Source organism: Sminthopsis crassicaudata, chromosome 5 (genome assembly GCF_048593235.1).
Source record: "Sminthopsis crassicaudata isolate SCR6 chromosome 5, ASM4859323v1, whole genome shotgun sequence".
In the NCBI taxonomy this organism is placed as follows: domain Eukaryota; kingdom Metazoa; phylum Chordata; class Mammalia; order Dasyuromorphia; family Dasyuridae; genus Sminthopsis; species Sminthopsis crassicaudata.
The window spans coordinates 145,944,402-145,963,629 of NC_133621.1; the positions used below are offsets into that span (position 1 = coordinate 145,944,402).

The 19,228-nt window shown below is 32.7% G+C and overlaps 1 protein-coding gene across 1 annotated transcript in view; it reads left to right on the plus strand.

Moving 5' to 3' along the window:
• The window catches only part of RELN (reelin), a 526,398-nt gene that overhangs the window by 458,797 nt on the left and 48,373 nt on the right, over positions 1-19,228 (plus strand). Inside the window, exons 45-47 of the mRNA XM_074268428.1 lie at positions 372-621; positions 1,506-1,674; positions 18,136-18,276. Of these exons, the coding sequence (XP_074124529.1) occupies positions 372-621; positions 1,506-1,674; positions 18,136-18,276 (560 nt within the window). The remainder of the gene's footprint in view (positions 1-371; positions 622-1,505; positions 1,675-18,135; positions 18,277-19,228) is intronic.

The window sequence follows — 19,228 nt, forward strand, 5'->3', positions numbered from 1 at the left end:
CATGGTATAGTCCCTGCAAAGAATTGGAATTGAAGAGCCTCAGGGTACAACTATATTTAAATAGTAATTTTACATAGAAAATAATCACACCATGAGCCAAATTCTGACTTCCCAGCCTGGTTGCATGGAGTTTCCAAAGGCATAATTTGGCTGATGGAGCCTCTAAGTAGTTTTGTCATTCCTTTGATTTGTTTTCAGTAGCTACTTGCCAGATGGGCAACCAGATCACAAAAACAAAAACATTATTAACATTCCCTTAACACCATGTGTACATTACAATGCCAGTTTTGAATAGGCTAGCCAAAAAAAAAAAAAAAAAAAAGAACAGTTTTGTTTTAATGTGTCTGGTTTATTTTTGTATAATATTTCAGATTCTTATTGGGGGAAATATTTCTGGTAATACAGTCTTGGAAGATGATTTCACCACCCTGGATAGTAGAAAATGGCTACTTCACCCCGGGGGTACAAAGATGCCAGTGTGTGGCTCAATGGGAGATGCACTCGTATTCATTGAAAAGGCAAGCACACGCTATGTAGTCACCACAGATATTGCTGTGAATGAAGACTCCTTCCTGCAAATAGACTTTGCAGCTTCTTGCTCTGTTACAGATTCTTGTTATGGTAAGTACATCTTTATTAGAGACCAAAAGCTAAAAGGAGTTAAGGTTCTATTTTGGGAACATGACAGCCTCTTTCCTAGATAAAACTTTATATAAAACTTGTGTTTGAGACATAATGACAGTATTCTAGATAGAAATAATAGCAAAGGAGTGGGTAAAAAGGGTGGCAAATAAAGAGTTTGGGGGTTGATGTCCCCAAGATATTTTTTCATATTTCACTTTATATTAATTTCTCATTTAATTACAAAGTAAATAACTCATATTTTCATATTTAAGAACATCACTCCAGATTACATTTGCTAATCAAATTCACCCAAAATATGAGTTTTCAAATTTTTACACTATGACTTTTTGAAAGAAAAAAAGAATTTTTTTTCATCACCTCTATATTATAAGAATATTCCATTTAAGTTACTAATACTTGCCTTAAATGTTTTATGAAAATTTTTTATGGTTCTGTTGTTCTTTTATTTTAAGGAGTATTTTTAATAAATCAACTTCATATGTCAGGTAGACTTAAGTACATTCAAACTGAAGGGGAAAGTTAATTCATATAAAGTTTCATATAAAGAAAAATATATTAGTAATGTTAATAAATATATATTAATATTAAGTTAATAATGTAAATTATGTTCAGAATAAAATAAGAAATAGCTTAGAAACTATATTCATATTAAAAACGTGCAAAATATTTATGTTTCTCAGAATACTTATTATAAGTTGCAATAAAGCCTCCTCTTGGATTGCACATTCTATTACACAATAACACAAATTAAATCAAATTTTGTGATATCAAAATATATGAACTATATCCCAGGATATAGTTATCCACAAGACAATATTGACATCCAAAATTTCAATTCATTAAATGTCTTGCCATTTTAGCTATTGAACTAGAATATTCAGTAGACCTCGGATTGTCATGGCATCCAGTGCTAAGAGATTGCTTGCCTACAAATGTAGAATGCAACCGATACCACCTCCAGCGAATTCTTATATCGGATACTTTCAACAAGTGGACCAGAATTACTATACCTCTTCCATCTTATACTAGGTATGATTAATTCCTGTTCATTGTGAATTTTAATTTGATACAATTTGTGTTACCAAGATTTAAAGATGTTAAAAGCTAATATCTTTGTTGATATCAGATTGTATTTTCCCTAAGTTCTGTTGAATGCTAAAATATAAAAGAAAACAATATTAGTGTAAATATAGTTTTCTTTTTATCTTGGACTCGTTTATATAGTATGGAGGAGGAAGGGAGAAGAAAAGAATAATATTCACAGGCTCCTTAGCAGTATGAATGTAACCATGAGTTTTTGGAGGTTATACCAGTAGGTCAAAAATTCTGGAAGGTTCTAACAAGCTATAAAAGTTTCAGGTATAGAATCATCAACAGAATAGACCACCTTAAAATACTGCCTTTACCTAGTGCTCTAAAGGTGAGATTTTTGTTCTATGATCAACATATAGATATGTTACTTGAAGAACAAAACCACACCCACATTGATGTTTTCACCATAAATGAAATCATAAGACATTTTAAAATATAGTTAAATCTAAAAAAACAGCACACAGATTTTTCATTGACTAATGAATGAAGTAGCTGGAAGAACTGGTGTTATGCACTAGAATCAACCAAAAGAATGAAACCATTTCAAGAGACACTTGATCATCTCACTTTTTACCACTTATTTCGATCAAAGTTGAAGTAATTGCCACTTATGCATTGTATTTTACTGAGAAGGGAGAAGATAGATAGGTAGATAGGTAGATAGGTAGATAGACAGACAGACAGACTTGACATGATTCTTCATACCAAAGCAATATTGATAATCTGTATTCAAGATGAAAGTGGACATTGGGAGATAGATATGTTGGAAAATATGATAAAAGATTAATAAATGAAAAAGGTCAAATGTCCTGTAGATTATTCAAAAGCCTCTTTCCTAGATATCTTTTTTTTTCCCCAAAAAAGGCAGCAAAAACAGCACTGGAAGTGGCAAACACCAAATAATAACACAGAAATTTCAACTAACTATATCTTAACAGATAGGAAGTGATTGATAACCAATGTGGGAATTATTTCAAAATCATTAGTCAGAAAATCAATAGAATAAAGCAAAGAAAACCAGTACCAAAATAACCTATGGAAATAGTCGTTAACTTGGTAAATTGTAAACGTTTTTGTCACCATTTCTTGGACAACTTTAAGTAGTATAAAATAGTTGCCACAATCTGAAGTTCAAGAAGTACCTAAAAAACCCAAAACTACAAACACAATCTTTTATCTAGGCAAAAAGCCATAGTAAGTGAGAACCGCAACAGTAGTCTAGAGCAAAATATCTTGAGGGGCAAATCCAGCCTTCCTTAAAAACAGGTAGCAGGGCAGATTTGGCTGTGAGTTATTCAGTTAGTCAACTCCTTCTTAGAGCTGTAAAGTCATTTGAAAAATACTTCAGAGGAGAACAAAGAAAGATTAGCACAAATATCTCATCAAATAGTGAAAAAAGATAGAGCCTTTGGAGAAGTTAGTATAAGATCAATTTAAATCACATCAATCCAAATGTATTTAAAGCTGTTGCTGTTAAACATGTTCTTTCTTCTCAAGGAGACTATGAGGACTATGACATCAGAGAGGTAATACCATGAGATGCAAATTAAATGGATTTAAGTGAGGGAGGGCTATGCAAAGTCATCAGCCTCCACTTTTTCTTCCTTGAGATAAAACTAAAAAAAAACAACAACAGATAGACGTGAAATATGAAATATGTTATCGTTTTTTCTGTAGAATTTATTGTCCAAGTGAGTATAGACAGTGTTTACAGGGATTTTCATGAAGACAAAGATATGTGTATGATAGTTCAGGTACAGTCTATGGAAGATCTGAGCTGTTGGTTTTAGAGAGGGAAGATGCATGGTCACAATTGTAAGCAATAAGAAAAGAATCAGTAGATAGAGATTAAGGATTTTTAAGGAGTGTGAATTATTAAGGTTAAATTTGTTAGATAAGACAAGAAAGGAATTACAAAGAGAAAGATCATTTTATTTTCAAAGACTTGAGCAACTGGTGAAGAGAATGAGGGATAATATCAAGAGGTTTTGAGAGAAAGAGGAAGAACAAAGGGAGCTCACCTCAAATAGCTTCAATTTCATAAGGAAAGAAGCCACTGAAATGACATATTTTAAATAGTTGTGGGAATGGTTTTAAATCCAGAAAAACAATGCTTTGTTTCTGCTCTAAAGCAGAGCAGCCATGCTCTGGACAAATAGCATCTCATTTGTATATACTACTTAAAGGTAGACAAAGTTCTTTCCAGCCATTTCCTTTGACATTGATAATAATATTAATATTCTCAGTTTGTAGATGAAGAAACTGAGATTCAGAAATGTTAAACTTTTTCATGCTCACCCAGTCAGTAAGTACAGAGCCAGGATCAAACTTCCTGACACCAAATCTAGCTCCCTTTTTTCCAAAACCATGATTGTGCTTTAGTTTTATCCTTCTGTTCCCTTCTTGTGAACAACAAACAACAAAAACAAAGAAACACATGCTTTTTTCTAACAGACGACCATAAAATTTGACTACTTCTCTAGTGTATAGCTTTTTCTGGAACTATCCTAAATGGAATGGTGTCAGTTACTAAAAGCCCAGGGCTGCTATTCAATTGCTGGCCCAAAGTTTCATGACCGTATTAGCTGTCAGCAGAGGTGCCAGCTTTAAATGAGATACAGTGAGGTTTTGTTGCTCATTAGCAATATTGCCACACATGAATTATTGAGATATTTTAATAAGTAAAATACAAAAAAAAATTCCACTGAGGCATTAATCTTTTAAATTTCTATGGATTTCTGGTGCTAATTGCATAGTTGCATAGTAGTATTTTGGTAAATAATATAACTTGATAATTTATATTTGAACTTGTGTTTATAATTTGGATTCTTTATCTCAAGAAAACTTAATCCTGATCTCTTAACATACATCTGATATTCCTTTTCCACACAGTGCAAGAATCTTGATCATTTTCTATTGCTTAGGAAAAACATATAAACAATAATTTTCTCCTAATTATCTATTTAAAATATTTATTTATTTTCCCTATTATTGAGGCTTACATTGTGTAACAACCATAAGAATGCACTGTCTTATAATAAACATGGCATAGTGGAGAGAACACTTGGTTAATCTAGAAGAATTCTGATGCTCTATGACTTCAGACAAATCATCTAAATTTCTGTGCTTCACTTTTCTTAACTGTAAAATGAGAGAGTGCAACTAGATGGCCTCTGAAGTCCCTTCAAGTCCTGTACCAAAGAGATGAACCTGATAATAAAGTTCAAATCACCAAACATTTTAAGGGTGAATTATTTTAATGATTATTCATTGGGTTCTTTTAATCTTTTTCAGTAGAATTCACATGGAAGGACAAGTTACTAACTTGCTATTGCTCTCTTATTTAATGTTCTACAGACTATTTCACAGATGGATAAAATAACTAGATTCAGGAGTCAGATAAAAGTCTTGTATCATAAGCACATTTTGGTAGGCTCTTCAGAACCAACCCAAGTAATTTGCATGGTGGAAGGGATAAGAGATTTGTCTTATTCTGTTCCTATTATTTCATTTCATTAAAAATAATACAAAATTGGTGTTATTAAGAAAGACAATGTTGTGTAGTGATGTAGCTGTCTTTGGAGCAGAAGATTGGAATTCAGATCCTGTCCCTAATACTTCCTGGTTTTGTAATTCTGTACAAGTCAATTAACCTCTCAGTGCCCCTGGCAATTCTCTAAAACTATAAGTTTCAAAAAAAGCTACCAATCTGTACTGGTAGGGGAAGTTTCATCGCCTAGGAGTTCTCTATGTCAATGAGATCATTAGCTGTGTCCCTAATTTTTAATTATGATTTTATTATTCTTATTAATTGCTAACATCTATGTGGGGTTTTTTTTAGTTTCCAAACAACTGAACTGGCAAAAACCCTATGAGGTAGATGGTATGAAATTTCCAGTGACTGCTAGCACTTGGAAATAGGAAATATCATAATAGTACCTGAATTTTGAACAAATTAAAATTCAAAGAAAATTTGAGTGTTAAAATGTGTTCTCTATTTCTTATCCTCTGTATCAATTAGGTAAAGAAGAAATTTGCAATTAATTATGCAAATAAATTTAATTCAAATTTAGAACTCAGGATTTGTCTTCTACCCTTCTATTCTTTCTTAGACACATTTTCTCTTAATCATAACATAAACATAATAATGAATACCCTATCTTAAGGACTGTACCTATATACTCAAATAGCCTCCATTCTTGTCAAAGTAAGCAATGAAACAAATAAAACACAAAAAAGGAAACAAATGAAAAAAAATTTAATTACACATTAAACAAATTTTAAAAATTCAAAACAATGTATAACTAAGAGTTTAACTATGTGTATATTGTAAATGTTATAGGACTTCAAAGAAGAGAGGCCTCAGTGAGGGCTTTGGATAGGGAGAATTTCATGAAGGGAGTGATTTTTGAGTTGGGTTTTGAAAAATGTCTAGGAATTGACTTAGGCGATGGGAAATGTAATGAACAAAAGTAAAGAGGTGGTGAGAAATTTGACAGAAAGGGGAAAAAAGCTTTCGATATGGCTGAAACAGAGAACATTTGGAAAATAAGTTGTCAAAAGTAAAATAGCAATAGATAAAGAAGGATGTTGAAAGCCAAGTAGGAGATTTTTGGACCAAGGAATGTCAGAATTGAAAAAGACAATCTAAAAAAGCATCTAGAGCTTCCTTTCTCATTTTACAGAAGCAAGTAAAATCTATGAAGCTTAAATAACCTAGCTAAGAATATTAATTACTGACAGAAATAGATTAGATACTGGTCTTACTGTTTGCAAGTCTGATATTCTTTTTCCTTGATCATATGCAGCACATTGTCTTTTGGTAGAATCCATTTTGTCAATATCATTCTTAAAATACGATGCCAAAAAATAGAAATAATGTGCTTCATATAATGTGATTATAAGAGAATAATGAAAATCTTACTTCTCTTGAGTTGGATGTTATATTTTTATGAATTTGGGTAAGATTTCATTATTTATTTTACTTAAATTTAAATTAGTGGGGGTTTTTCTTTCCAAACAAAATTCATCTGTGCTTTATTTTTATTCCTATTCATTTTCATTATATTGATTTTCCATAATTCTTTGAACATTAATTGTATCATCCAATGTAGTGATGACCTCTTCCAGCTTTGTATCATCTAAAAAGTTCTTAGAAATTTTTATAACCTTTCCAGTGAGAAAGGAAATTCATACTAGATTCTGAGATAGAGAAATGACATAAGGAAAGGTATATTTGTGAACATTTGTTCTTATGAGAAAAAAGAGACTAGAATTAGGGTGCTGAGCTATGAATAATATATGTATGAAGTGATAAATGCCTTAAACTGGATGCTACTACTGGGAATTGAAACAAAGAGTTAAATATGAAATATATTTCAGAAATAAAATGAGAGAAATGTGTCAAAAAAGAGTCAATATTCACTTTCAGTAAACATTCAGTGAGTACAGACTCTATGCAATGGTTTCTATGCTAACACTAGTAGAAAACCAGTTATGTTAGTTATAACCTCTATTTCAGAGTTTATAATTTAACAGTGATGATAAAGCTGGTCAACAAATAAAATATCAGTTATAATATGAATACATAACAGAACAAAACACCATCAGATTAGAGTTTTGTTTTAGGTGTGTTTGTTTTAAACAGCTTCACTAAAATTGTAGGAAAGGGAGACACAGAAATTGTAGAAGAAACGTGAGGAATTGAAAGCGGTTTGTATCATTCACATTTGGCAGCCAAAGAAAGCAGAAAAGATAGTAGTTACATGAAGCAAGAAGATATATCAGAGATTTTCAAGATAGAAAAGACATATGTACTTTTAAAAGCAACAGAGAAGTAGCCTCTAGAAAAAAGGAGATTAAAGATGTTTGAGAGGGACAGAATAAGTGTAGAAAAAAAGGTCCTTCAAGAATTGAGATAGGATGATATCAAAAATAAAGTTGGATTCACATAAATAAGTTAATTTTTAAAGTTCCATAAAATCTTTTTAAATTTCAAAATGTATTTTAAATTAAATTTAATAATTTTTTCAACTTGATCAACGGCAATTTTAAATGAAGATCATTTCTTAAATCATGAATTAAATATTCGTCTGTATTAGGGCAATTTTTATCTCTCAATTTTTAAATAGTTATTCTATTTGAAAATATATAATGACCTTCATATGTATAGTAACAACTCTATTAACATGGTAACCAAACTTATAGAAATCTTAACTATCACCTATTATTCTGCTGGGAATATAAAAGAGAATAAAAATTCTTCTGAGCAGTGATGAAAATAACTAATACAGACCATGAACTTTATTCTTTAAAACAAGGCAAGGATCCTTTATATTTGAATCTGATGGCATAAAATTGTATATAAATTAAAAATAAATTTATTATACGTATTTAATGAGATAAGATTACAGGGGGAAATACTTAAAATATAAAAATGAAGTCAATACTCAAAGTAGAAAAAAAGCATTATCTGGAAATTTTCAGAGAACAATTTTTGTTGATGTTCTGCTTTGATAGAGAATTTTTTCACCAGAGAACCCAATGATAATGGAATTATAGTAAGGGGAAAAGGAGAATATTCAAAAGACCTGATAGAATTAATGCATTGTTAAGTAAAGCATTAATGGTATTTTAATTTAATAAATGAAAGGAATTAGAAAGTCCCTATAAATGAATGAAAGTATAAATTATGACATGCTTGTCCATTTTGCAGATGACAGAAGATCAAGAGAGATAGCTAACACAAGCAATAGAACAAAAATCTAAAAAGGTCTTGATACCATAGAATCTGGAGCTAATTCTGAAATGTAATAGGAATAAGTATTAAAAGTTTTATATGGGTTCAGAAAAATCACCTTCACAAGTACAAGAAGACTTAAGATCTTAGTGGACTTAAGCACAATATGAGTCAAGAATATGCTATGAAACTATGGTAAGATTAGAAATATCATTATAAGAATGGGAAAGTTATAGGCCTGCCTACTGTATTGTACCTAGTCACACTACATCTGGAATTTGGTGTTCAGTTCAGAAAGTTTTATTTTAGGAAGAACATGAAGAAACTGCAAAGCATCCAGAAGAGGATCATCAGGATCTGAAGGGCCTCCAGATTATGTCATATTAATATCCTCCCTCAAAGGAAATAGTCATGTTTAATCTGTAAAGGCAAGAACTCAGGGTTAGGATAGAACTATATTAGCTTCAACCAAGTGTTGGAAGAGTTTTCATGCAGAAATAGGATTATTAGATTATATGTTTATGTGTGTGTATATATATATAAACACACATATATAATATACATTATATGTGTATATGTATATAATTATCTGTATCTCAGAAGGAGAACTAAGAACAATAGATGAAAATTATAGAGAGGAATTTTAGGTTTCATGTAAAAGGAAAATACTTCCCTACAACTAAAGGAAGTCCAGTAGTTGCCCTTCAATGGAAGTCTTTAAGCACAGGCTTACTACTTGTCAGATACCTAAACCTGAATAAATTATTGTTGTGGTGCAGTTTTGAAGTCCCTTCCAACTCAGAGATTATGATCCAACACTATGGACACAGTGTGTTAGTAAAACAGTCAGAAGCCAAGAGTGAAAATAAGATTCAAAAAAGAGGAGTTGGGAATTAGTATGGTTCAGTAAAATGAGGGCAGAATTTGGAGTCTCCCTCTGCCATAATTATGTGACCTTAAGTAAGATACTTAATCTTCCTGAACCTTTGATCATCTGGAAAATGAAGGAATTAAGTGGAGCACTCTAAGATTCTGTCCAGCTCTAAATCTATGATCTATAGTATCAGACCAAAACTTGATTGACTTCACAATATCTCTTGGGATAATGCCTGATCAAAAGGTCTAGTCATCCCCCTGCTACAATCAGTCTTGGAAATAACAGGTTATGCGGTCAACTTGAGTGCTAAAAAATGTCATTTGAGCACCAGGGTAACCTGGTCCATGGGTGGGTGACCACGTAACCCAATCCCATAGAAGAAGGATGGGGCTTCAGGAGGAAAGCTTAGGTGTGCCTTGGCTATTTTAAGCTACAGTCTGATGACTATCTGTTTTTTCCCACCAGCACTAGGGACAGAGCTGATAAGACACTCTCTAAAGATTAAATACAACACTTCAGGAGTCAGGCAATTTTGTTCTCAGCATGGAAACTATCTAAAGTTTGCAGAAAGCTAGGGGGAAAGAGATTGAAGAGAAAAAGCAGGAAATCAGGAAAAGAGAAAAATTAAGGGGAAAGTTAAGTAAGGTAGCTATAAATAGATTTTAAAATTCCATTTGTTTACTGTGGATTTAACCAAAAGATCACAATCTATATTCATATCTATCTAACTATAAGTTTATAAGTATGTTCTTTGAGGAATATCCAGAATATTGAAGATCATCATCATGAATGCTCACAAACTTTTAAGATCAAACTCTAAAATTTTCATAATCTCTCTGTTTCTTCCTCCATTGTTCAAAGATGAAAGGCAATATGATGTAATGGAAAGGGAAGTAGCCTCAGGTTCAGGATGACCAGAATTTAAGTCTCACATCTGACAAATACTATGTGACCTCCCAGACAAGTCATTTAATCTCTGTATACTCGTGCAACTCACTAAGATTTCAAATGGCAGAATAGTCACAAATATACATTGAAATAGGGGGTTTTCTATTTCCTCCCCCAAAAAATTCAGGTCTGGCCAAAGGGACAAACATATAAGCTCATTTGAATAAATTATTTCATTTGATCATCTCAAAAAAAATCTCTAAGTTATGGTAGACAGATATAGGTCAGGGAGAATAATTAATTTTTTTTAGGTCACATAGTTAAAAATAATAGAGGTAAGCTTAGAATCAAGTCTTATGAATCTTGGGGAAAAATTTCCTCTTAGAAAAAGCTATCATTATTATTTTAATTATTCTGTGATTACTGAATTTCAATAGAACTCTAGAAGCTATCTGGTTTAACTTACATTGCATGCAATAGAAGAAAATAAATCAGACATTTTAGAAAGAAGTTTATAGTTATACAAAAGATAGTACAGTTACCAGGTTTGGTAGAGCCAATCACTGCTGCAAGGAAGCCTAGATTGCTATGTTGCTTATCTCCAGAGTTCTGAGCTACAATAGGCCAAGTTAAAGTAACTCAGATCAGCAATGGAGAAGACCAAAGCTCTAGGACTGATGAATAGTGGAATCAGGTTGGTGAGTAGCCATTGCACTTCCATCTCAGGAAACCCAGTTTCTCAATAAATGGACAGACAGACAGATGGGAAAGAAAGGGAAGGAAGGGAAAGCGGTAGGGAAGGGAGAGAAGAAGGAAGGAAAACAGAGAGGGAAAGAAGAAAAGGAAGGAAGGAAGGAAGGAAGGAAGGAAGGAAGGAAGGAAGGAAGGAAGGAAGGAAGGAAGGAAGGAAGGAAGGAAGGAAGGAAGGAAGGAAGGAAGGAAGGAAGGAAGGAAGGAAGGAAGGAAGGGAGGGAGGGAGGGAGGGAGGGAGGGAGGGAGAGAGGGAGGGAGGGAGGAAGGAAGGAAGGAAGGGAGGGAGGGAGGGAGGGAGGGAGGGAGGAAGAGAAGGAGGGAGGGAGGGAAGGAAGAGAAGGAGGGAGGGAGGGAAGGAAGGAAGAGAGGGAGGGAGGAAAGGAAAGAGGGAGGGAGGGAGGGAAGGAAAAGAAAATGAAGACTGTCCAGAAGATTGGACACAGTTATAGTTAATGCATTTATTTTGAGTAGTTGCATAATCCAGATACTTGATCCATCACTCAGGTTAGAGCAGGGCCAAATCTAGACAAGATTATGAAAAAGAAAAGTTTATTTATACTACTCATCTTCCTTACTGGTGCCCCTTCTTTCAAATGGTCAGAAAGAATTGGACATGACCAAACAAGTGAACAACAAACTTCCCAAGCACCCATTCTGGGCCCCATCAATGAGACTGCTCTTCCTTGATCTGATATTCAAATTGCCTCCATCCCCCAATGACAGAACTTATCATTGTTATGTCCCAAGATTCCTCTTCACTGAAATTTACCTATTCTGTTTCTTAACACCTCAAACTGTCTAAGTTTGGTCTAACTGGACTAAGACAGTACCTAAATTATGTTTAAAAACTAAGCTGTGCTTATAATTAACAAGAGAGGGGTAAGGAAGAAAGTTTTATAGCCAGAGGACTTTTTCTGCCTCTTAACTTCTACAATTCTAAAAGGTAAGAATTCTGTAATTTTCCCTTTCAGGAAGGACATGTGTATTTTAAGGTGACTTTTTAGAGAAGATGCCCTTATTTTTGTTGTTTTTCCAGGAGAATGAGTAATAGTGGAAATTTCAAACTAAGAAGAAATGAATGGTGATGCCTATTAGTGTCAGGAGTGGTATTTTTGTGACAAGCAAGTCCTTGCAGAGCCCCTTAAGCCCACTTTCTGACAGGAAGGTGAACTAAATATGCAGAATGAGCCACATATTTTGGTAGTGGCCAACATGGGAATTAGTTATACTTGACTAAGCATATACATAACAAAGTTTTTCTTTTTTCTTTCTCTTTTTTTTAAATAAAGGGAAGGTAGAAGAAAGAAAATAAATGCTTATTAAATTGAAAAAAGAAATGTTAAGTTAGCCTAACTTAATTTTTGAAGTAGGTTTTAAAAGAAGCTGATGAAAATACAATACAAATCCATATATGAGTACACCCACAACCAAAATACAGAGAAAATCATAACTAAAGTGGGAATCAGAGGACTCAACTTCCTGATTTCAAATTCTGGTATATATAGTTTATAGAGGCACAGGGAATAGACAAGCAGACCTGGAGTCAGAAATATCTGAGTTTAAATTCAGCCTCAAATATGTACTAGTTGTATGATCTTTGTACTTTTTGTCACAATGCAGTATTTGAGTTACCTCCTACCCAAAGAAAAATCATTTAACCACTTATTGCCTCAGTTTTCTCATCTGTTAAATGGGAATAATAATCACACCCATCTCCCAAAGCTGTTACAAGGATCAAAGGAGATAATCATTGTAAAGCACTCAGGATAGTGCCTGATATGTAATTAAATGCTTATATAAATTTTAGCTATTACTATTATTATAGAAAAGGTGAAAAATAAAAGATAGTATTGATTTAGTTTCTTCTTGGATGAACAAAAAGATTCTAGTAGCATGCTCTATTGATCTTTGCTTGTCTCTATTCCATAATTTTAACAGGTTTGTTGTTGGGGGGGGTTTCCCCCAGTTTTGATAAAAAACCAAGAGAATATGCTTATTAAAATTACAAATGATGGGGAAAATGTATCACACAATCAAGATCCAAAATTATAATAGCTAGCTTTTATATAATATTTAAAGGTAACAAAGCACTTTACAAATATCTCACTTAACCTTCACAACAACCCTGTGAGATAACTTCTTATGCCATTTTTTAACTGGATAGCAACTTGCCTATATTCAAACAGCTGGTAAATGTCTGAGACAAACTTCAAACAAAGAACATCTGGACTATCTGTCTATCATAACTCAGAGGAGTGTTTTTGTGATGATTAAATCAAGAAACATATGCAAATGTTCTTATATTATTCCTACTATATGCTAGGTGCTAGGGATCAAAAGATAAAAATTATCTAGTTTCTCCCCTCAAAGACATGCTACATTTGTTAAGAAAGAAAACATGTATTCGTATCAATGAAGAATGGGAGACCAATTATTTAAGGGGCCATCACCAATCACATTGACTTATGTCTTGACAACGGACTCCGAAACTCTGAAAGAAAGAATGAGGCTAATGATTTTGCACAGCTCTACCTCACTTAAATCCAACTCACTAGCAAGCCACGATTTGACTTCATGATGTCATTGGTTCCCTTCCAGAATGAAGGATAAATAACAGCAACAATACTTATTAAGCACCTACTATGGGTTATTCATTGTCCTAAGTACTAGGGATACAAAGAACAGAAAATACATTATAAAAATTATTTTCAGATGGAATTCAAAGGCTTCAGTAGATTGTCAAAGGGATCCATGATGGGGAAAAAAGGTGGAAAATTTCAGAGTGAAAGAACTTGGGAATATTTACCCTGAAGGACATGCACATTTGAGGTAGATGGGGAAGAGAAACATAATTGTTATCTTCAAAATTTTTATCATCAACTGGGGAAGAAAATCAGTGTAATAAAGTGGAATCAGGCATGGAGCTTGAAATCTCAAGAATCAAAGAAGCTCTGACTCCTGCCCCTACCTCCTGGAAATTATATGATAATTCCCAAATCACTTCAGCTCCTTGAGCTTCTATTTCATCATCTGTAAGACAAGGATATGAGGCTAGAGGACCTACAAAATTCCATTCCAGATTGAAATCTATAATTCTTATCCTAGAAAGGATTAGATTTATTTTGCTTAATCTCAGAAGGGAGAGTTAAAGCAAAGGCAAGAACATTTCAAAGAAAAAAACCTAGGTTTGATATAAAGAAAAACTTCTTAACTCAATCAAATCTGTTTAAAAATATAAGATTAAAAAAGAAGAAAAAATAGAAGAAACTCTGTTGAGAGTTAGTGAGTTATTCCTCAATAAAAGTCTTCAAGCAAATGTCTGGTGGCCAGTAGTGTATGCTATAGAGAAGTGGGTTGTTCCGAGTTAGGTTGAACTAGATATTTTATGTCTCTCCCAGCATTGATATTTGGTGAAAGGTTATGTAATGGCACCAACTGGGCACAAATAAAAATTCTGATGATAATGGATGGTGGTGATATTAAAGACTGAAATTTAAGTGGGAAGTAACTAGAAGCTACTGAAACATTTTGGAAAAAAAAGTATTGATGTGGATAAAAGCTGGTTAAAAATAATATTTTGATAGTTCTCTTTTAAAAAGCTCTGGAAGCAGTATGAATTCATAAATAATATTCCAGAGGCCTGGATGAAAAGTATCTTGTAGGCATAAAAACAAAGATAGATTCTGGATATAGGAAGAAAGAAAATGACTACTTGAAACACCAGCTGGTGATTGGTAGCAGTCATTAGAAAAAATCTTCAATCATCATGATGTTTGCAGGGAGACTTTTGCCAAGGAAGTCATAGACCTTGATAAACGGTAACTAATTAATTTTCACAGTACCCTAGAGAAAGAACAAGTGGCATTCTTCTCTCATACAGAGAAGGTGAAGCATACAAACTTTAAGTGATTGAATCCCCACTCAAATGTACTTGTGGCAGAAATGGGAATAATATGTCCCAGTAATTCTAATTTCTTCTTTCTTTATTTGTGGGGTGAGGTTAACTCAAATACTGCATTGTGACAAAAAATACAAAGATGTAACTTTTCTCATGAATGACAAATACAAAAGGATGTCAACTATCATATGAACTAGCCATGCAATATTGGAACTTTTGTTGTATATAGTTATTTCACAGGCTGTGGTTGGACCCTCCTTATAACATCAAAAATGTGACCAACAAAAGATGAACCACTACAATACACCAGACACCAAGTTAAATATTGGGGATAAAAAGAGTTAAAAGAGAAGTTCAATTTCTGAATTTAACTATATAATATAGGATACAGCAAAGATATATAAAAATTTTGTTGCACATTATGCATAAATATGATCATTGATAAGTTAATACAATATTTTATTCTATGATCTATTTTGGCATTGTGTCTGTAAAAGGTATGTCCACCTGCTTCCCTATGGTTCTGCTCATCATCCCAGTATAAAAGATATCCTAGTATCTCCTCCAAATCTCTATTTGCACTGGTAGGTAGGATCCCCATTCAGCAGATTTTGTTTCTTCCCTCAGTAAACTAAGGGGATGGTTGTAGGGTTGACTTTCTAATGCTATAATGGATCTTTCCCTCTTATGATTATTGCTCAATATTAATTAGTAAAGCAATTAGCTTTTAGAAATAGCTAGGTTTTTCTGGCACTTCACCTTTATTTTTAAAATTAATTTATTTTATATGTATTTATAATTTATCATTCCCACTGTCACCCCCCTATCGAATAGGTATTGTCTACTGTACTGTAAAGTTGTAAAATGATACAAAATATCTCCAACCCCCAAACCCTGTTACATTTTCTCCATACATACAGTTTACAGGAAAGTGTAAGTTCAATGGAAAGCTATAGAGTGTTCTTATCTCTTAGTTCTAAACTAGCTTACTGTTTTATAGATGACCCACAAGTCGCACCCCACTTTCCTCACCCAGTCTGACTATATTTCCAATTCAACATCACTCTGATTCTTCCATTAGCTTTCAAAGACTTTTAAATTGATCAAAAATTCGTTTACACTTACTCTAAAATCTATGATTGGTTGATTCAAGGCCTTATTCACATCTACTTTTTCTTCTTCTTTTCTTGTATTTAATTGAAAATAGAATATGAATTAAATAGTTGTTATGAGATAACTCCTAGGGGCTTATAATGTACTTGCTTCCTTTAAGTTGCACAGGATAGGAAATGGTAGAAACTATTCAATATTTATCGTTATATTGCAAAATTTTGGTGGTACCTACCAAATAAACATAAAAGCATGGTCAAGGGGCAGTTAGGTGGCATTGTAGATAGAGCACCAGCCCTGAATTCAGGAGGACCTGAATTCAAATCTGGTCTCAGACACTTAACACGTCCTAGCTGTGTGACCCTGGGCAAGTCACTTAACCCCAGCCTCAGGGGAAAAAAAAAAAAAAAAAAAAAGATGGTCAAGCAGCCAGAATTATATAGCAAATACTTTATAAATTTATCAAGACAAATTGTTGTACTACAAAATACAAACTTCAAAATATCCTTGAGATTTCAACAAATAAACTACACTGGCACTGAAACATATCCATTGCAAATAAAATTCATATGATAGCCATTATTTATCATTACTAAGGAACTATTGCCATCAATTGTCCAAATAAAACACTGACCCACAAAAATTTTAAACAGGCTTTTCACAAGATGTTGCTTTTACCAAATTCTTATAACTTCTAAATAATATGAAATGAAAAACTCTCAAAATATAGACACTTCATAGAATATGAAATCATTTGGGAATGATTCTTTACATATGCCTTGTTTTTTGTATATCAAAAAATGTGTATCTGTTGATGATTACTAAGTTGGTGATTTTTTTTTCAAAATTAAAAGTAAATAAATTAGAACTTTTTAGGATGAAGTTTTCACTATATCTGCAAGTGAGTTAATTTACCAGGATTTGAAGTTTTTTTGTTCATTCATTTGAAGTTTTTAGCAACCTTTATGGTGTAAAAAAAAATGACAATTCTTAGCATCTAATTTGTGAAGTATTATAAATATCAACAAAGTGATAGACATACCATTCCTTGATACTAAAAAAAAAAAAAAAAAAAAAAATGGTGTTAATTACTGAGTACCAAATGCTTCTAGTAAGCATTCTCCAATATTAGCCTCAATCTGATATAAGAAAAGGCAGATAGGCTTTGGAGTCTGAGCTCCTGACTCCAAATTTAAATCCTATCTGTGATGCTTACCATTTGTGTAACTTTTCAAAATGAAGGTTTTGGACCAGGTAGCCTCAGCTGACCCTTATCCATGATCCTTTGAGAGAAGTTTCTCATATTCAATTTGCATAGGTCCATAAATCATTATAAAGGTTTCTGCTGCCACCTAGTGCTTAAGAAAGAAAAATAGAGGTTTCTCTTTTGCATCCTAAGCTTATTCTATCTGATCATTCAACAAATATTTTTTCAATGACTAATATTCAAATCACTGAGCTAGGTGCCATATGGAATTCAGAAAATTAAAAGTACACAGCCTTGCCTTTGATGTAACTTAATACCCTAATACTTTCTGATGTGTAAATGTGAAGTTATATGTTAATTTCTAGAACGGTCTTCAGTATCATGTCTGTATATTGTATCAATATCATTATAACTCAGACTTGATTTTTTTAAATCTTTTTAACATATGACTACGATTTTTTTCATTCTATAATTATTCCCTCACTTTCTGTTGCTCAATTGCTTTTCCTTTGTTTATAATCTCTTTAGTTCAGTTATTATTTCAGTCATTATTTCTTAAAGCTTTCTGCCTAAGCTATATCTACTATGATCTACACCCAAAATCCAGATCTACTTGCCACTGTTGTGTTGTGATTTCCTAGTCAGCTAGATTATCACCTTATAGAAACAATATATTAAAATGTAAAAAAAAAAAAATTAATGTGCAACAAGCACATTCATTTCCTTGTCTCTGTCCCTCTCCTTCTCTCCCCAACCCCTTAATCTCTCTTCCATTTAAATCAAAATAACGCATAGATTTAATCCAAATAAGAAACACTCTCTTCTTCTGGTACATATATAAGAGTTAAATATACAAACAACAGATACACCTTTTCATCAATTATTGGCTGGTAATGTACCCTTGATTCTGTTTTCTTTTTTTACAGATCTCAAGCTACTCGTTTCCGGTGGCATCAGCCAGCTCCATTTGACAAGCAGCAAACTTGGGCAATAGATAATGTCTATATTGGGGATGGTTGCATAGATATGTGCAGTGGCCATGGGAGATGTGTGCAAGGAAATTGTGTGTAAGTATGTTTTCTTCCTCCTACAGAAAGCTTTTCATTCATATTCCAGTTGAACTGTCCTCGCAGAAGGTAGTTTCTGAATCACCCCAGAGCTTCCACGAGGTTCTGTGATTGGTTTGTAAGTTTTTCCTCTTTAAATGAAATATTAAACTAATCATAAATTTGCTAGATCCCATTATGTTTCCTTATTTAAAAATCAAGAATTTGATTGGAGAAGAATTAATAATAATTAGCAATATTTTTATTTCCTTTGGGATTCTTATTTAACTCAATTTAATTCAATTCATCAAACATTTATTAAGGATATAATATGTGTTAGGGAATGGGTATATAAAGATAAAATAAGACATTGTTCTTGCCCTCTAGGAGTATACTCTATAGTAGGAAGGATAAAGCATATACACAAGTAGTTTGTTTATTGATATTAATTAACCTGGTCATTGAAGAAAGGAATATATGATCTTGACAGTTACAAGAGGATATTCAAAATGTCTCCATGCAAATCATTCTGACATTGCTGTCCATACTATTCCTCTAAGTATTTAATAGAAAACATTAGAGATGGAAATGAAGCCTAAATGTGTAGGAGATGTCTGAAATGTAAGACAAAGGTTAAAAGTTTGAAGATGTTTTTTAGAGATACAGACATTTTAAAATATTTAGGAATTTTCTGCATAAGGAAAAAATTAATTCAACATAATAATTTTTCTTTAAGTTAGAACATGTTGCATAATATGTAATTCTTCTGTTATTAGCTGTGCTAAAATATAAATGTCCAATTTTATATATTACATGAATGTGTACAATGGTAAATATATGCAGATAAAATACAGCTGTTTTATATAAATATATCTATAAAATTTAAAAATATATCTATACACATAGCACAGTTTTTCTATACTATTTATATAGATACATATGTGCATTGCCAATTTACCATGTTTATTCTGAT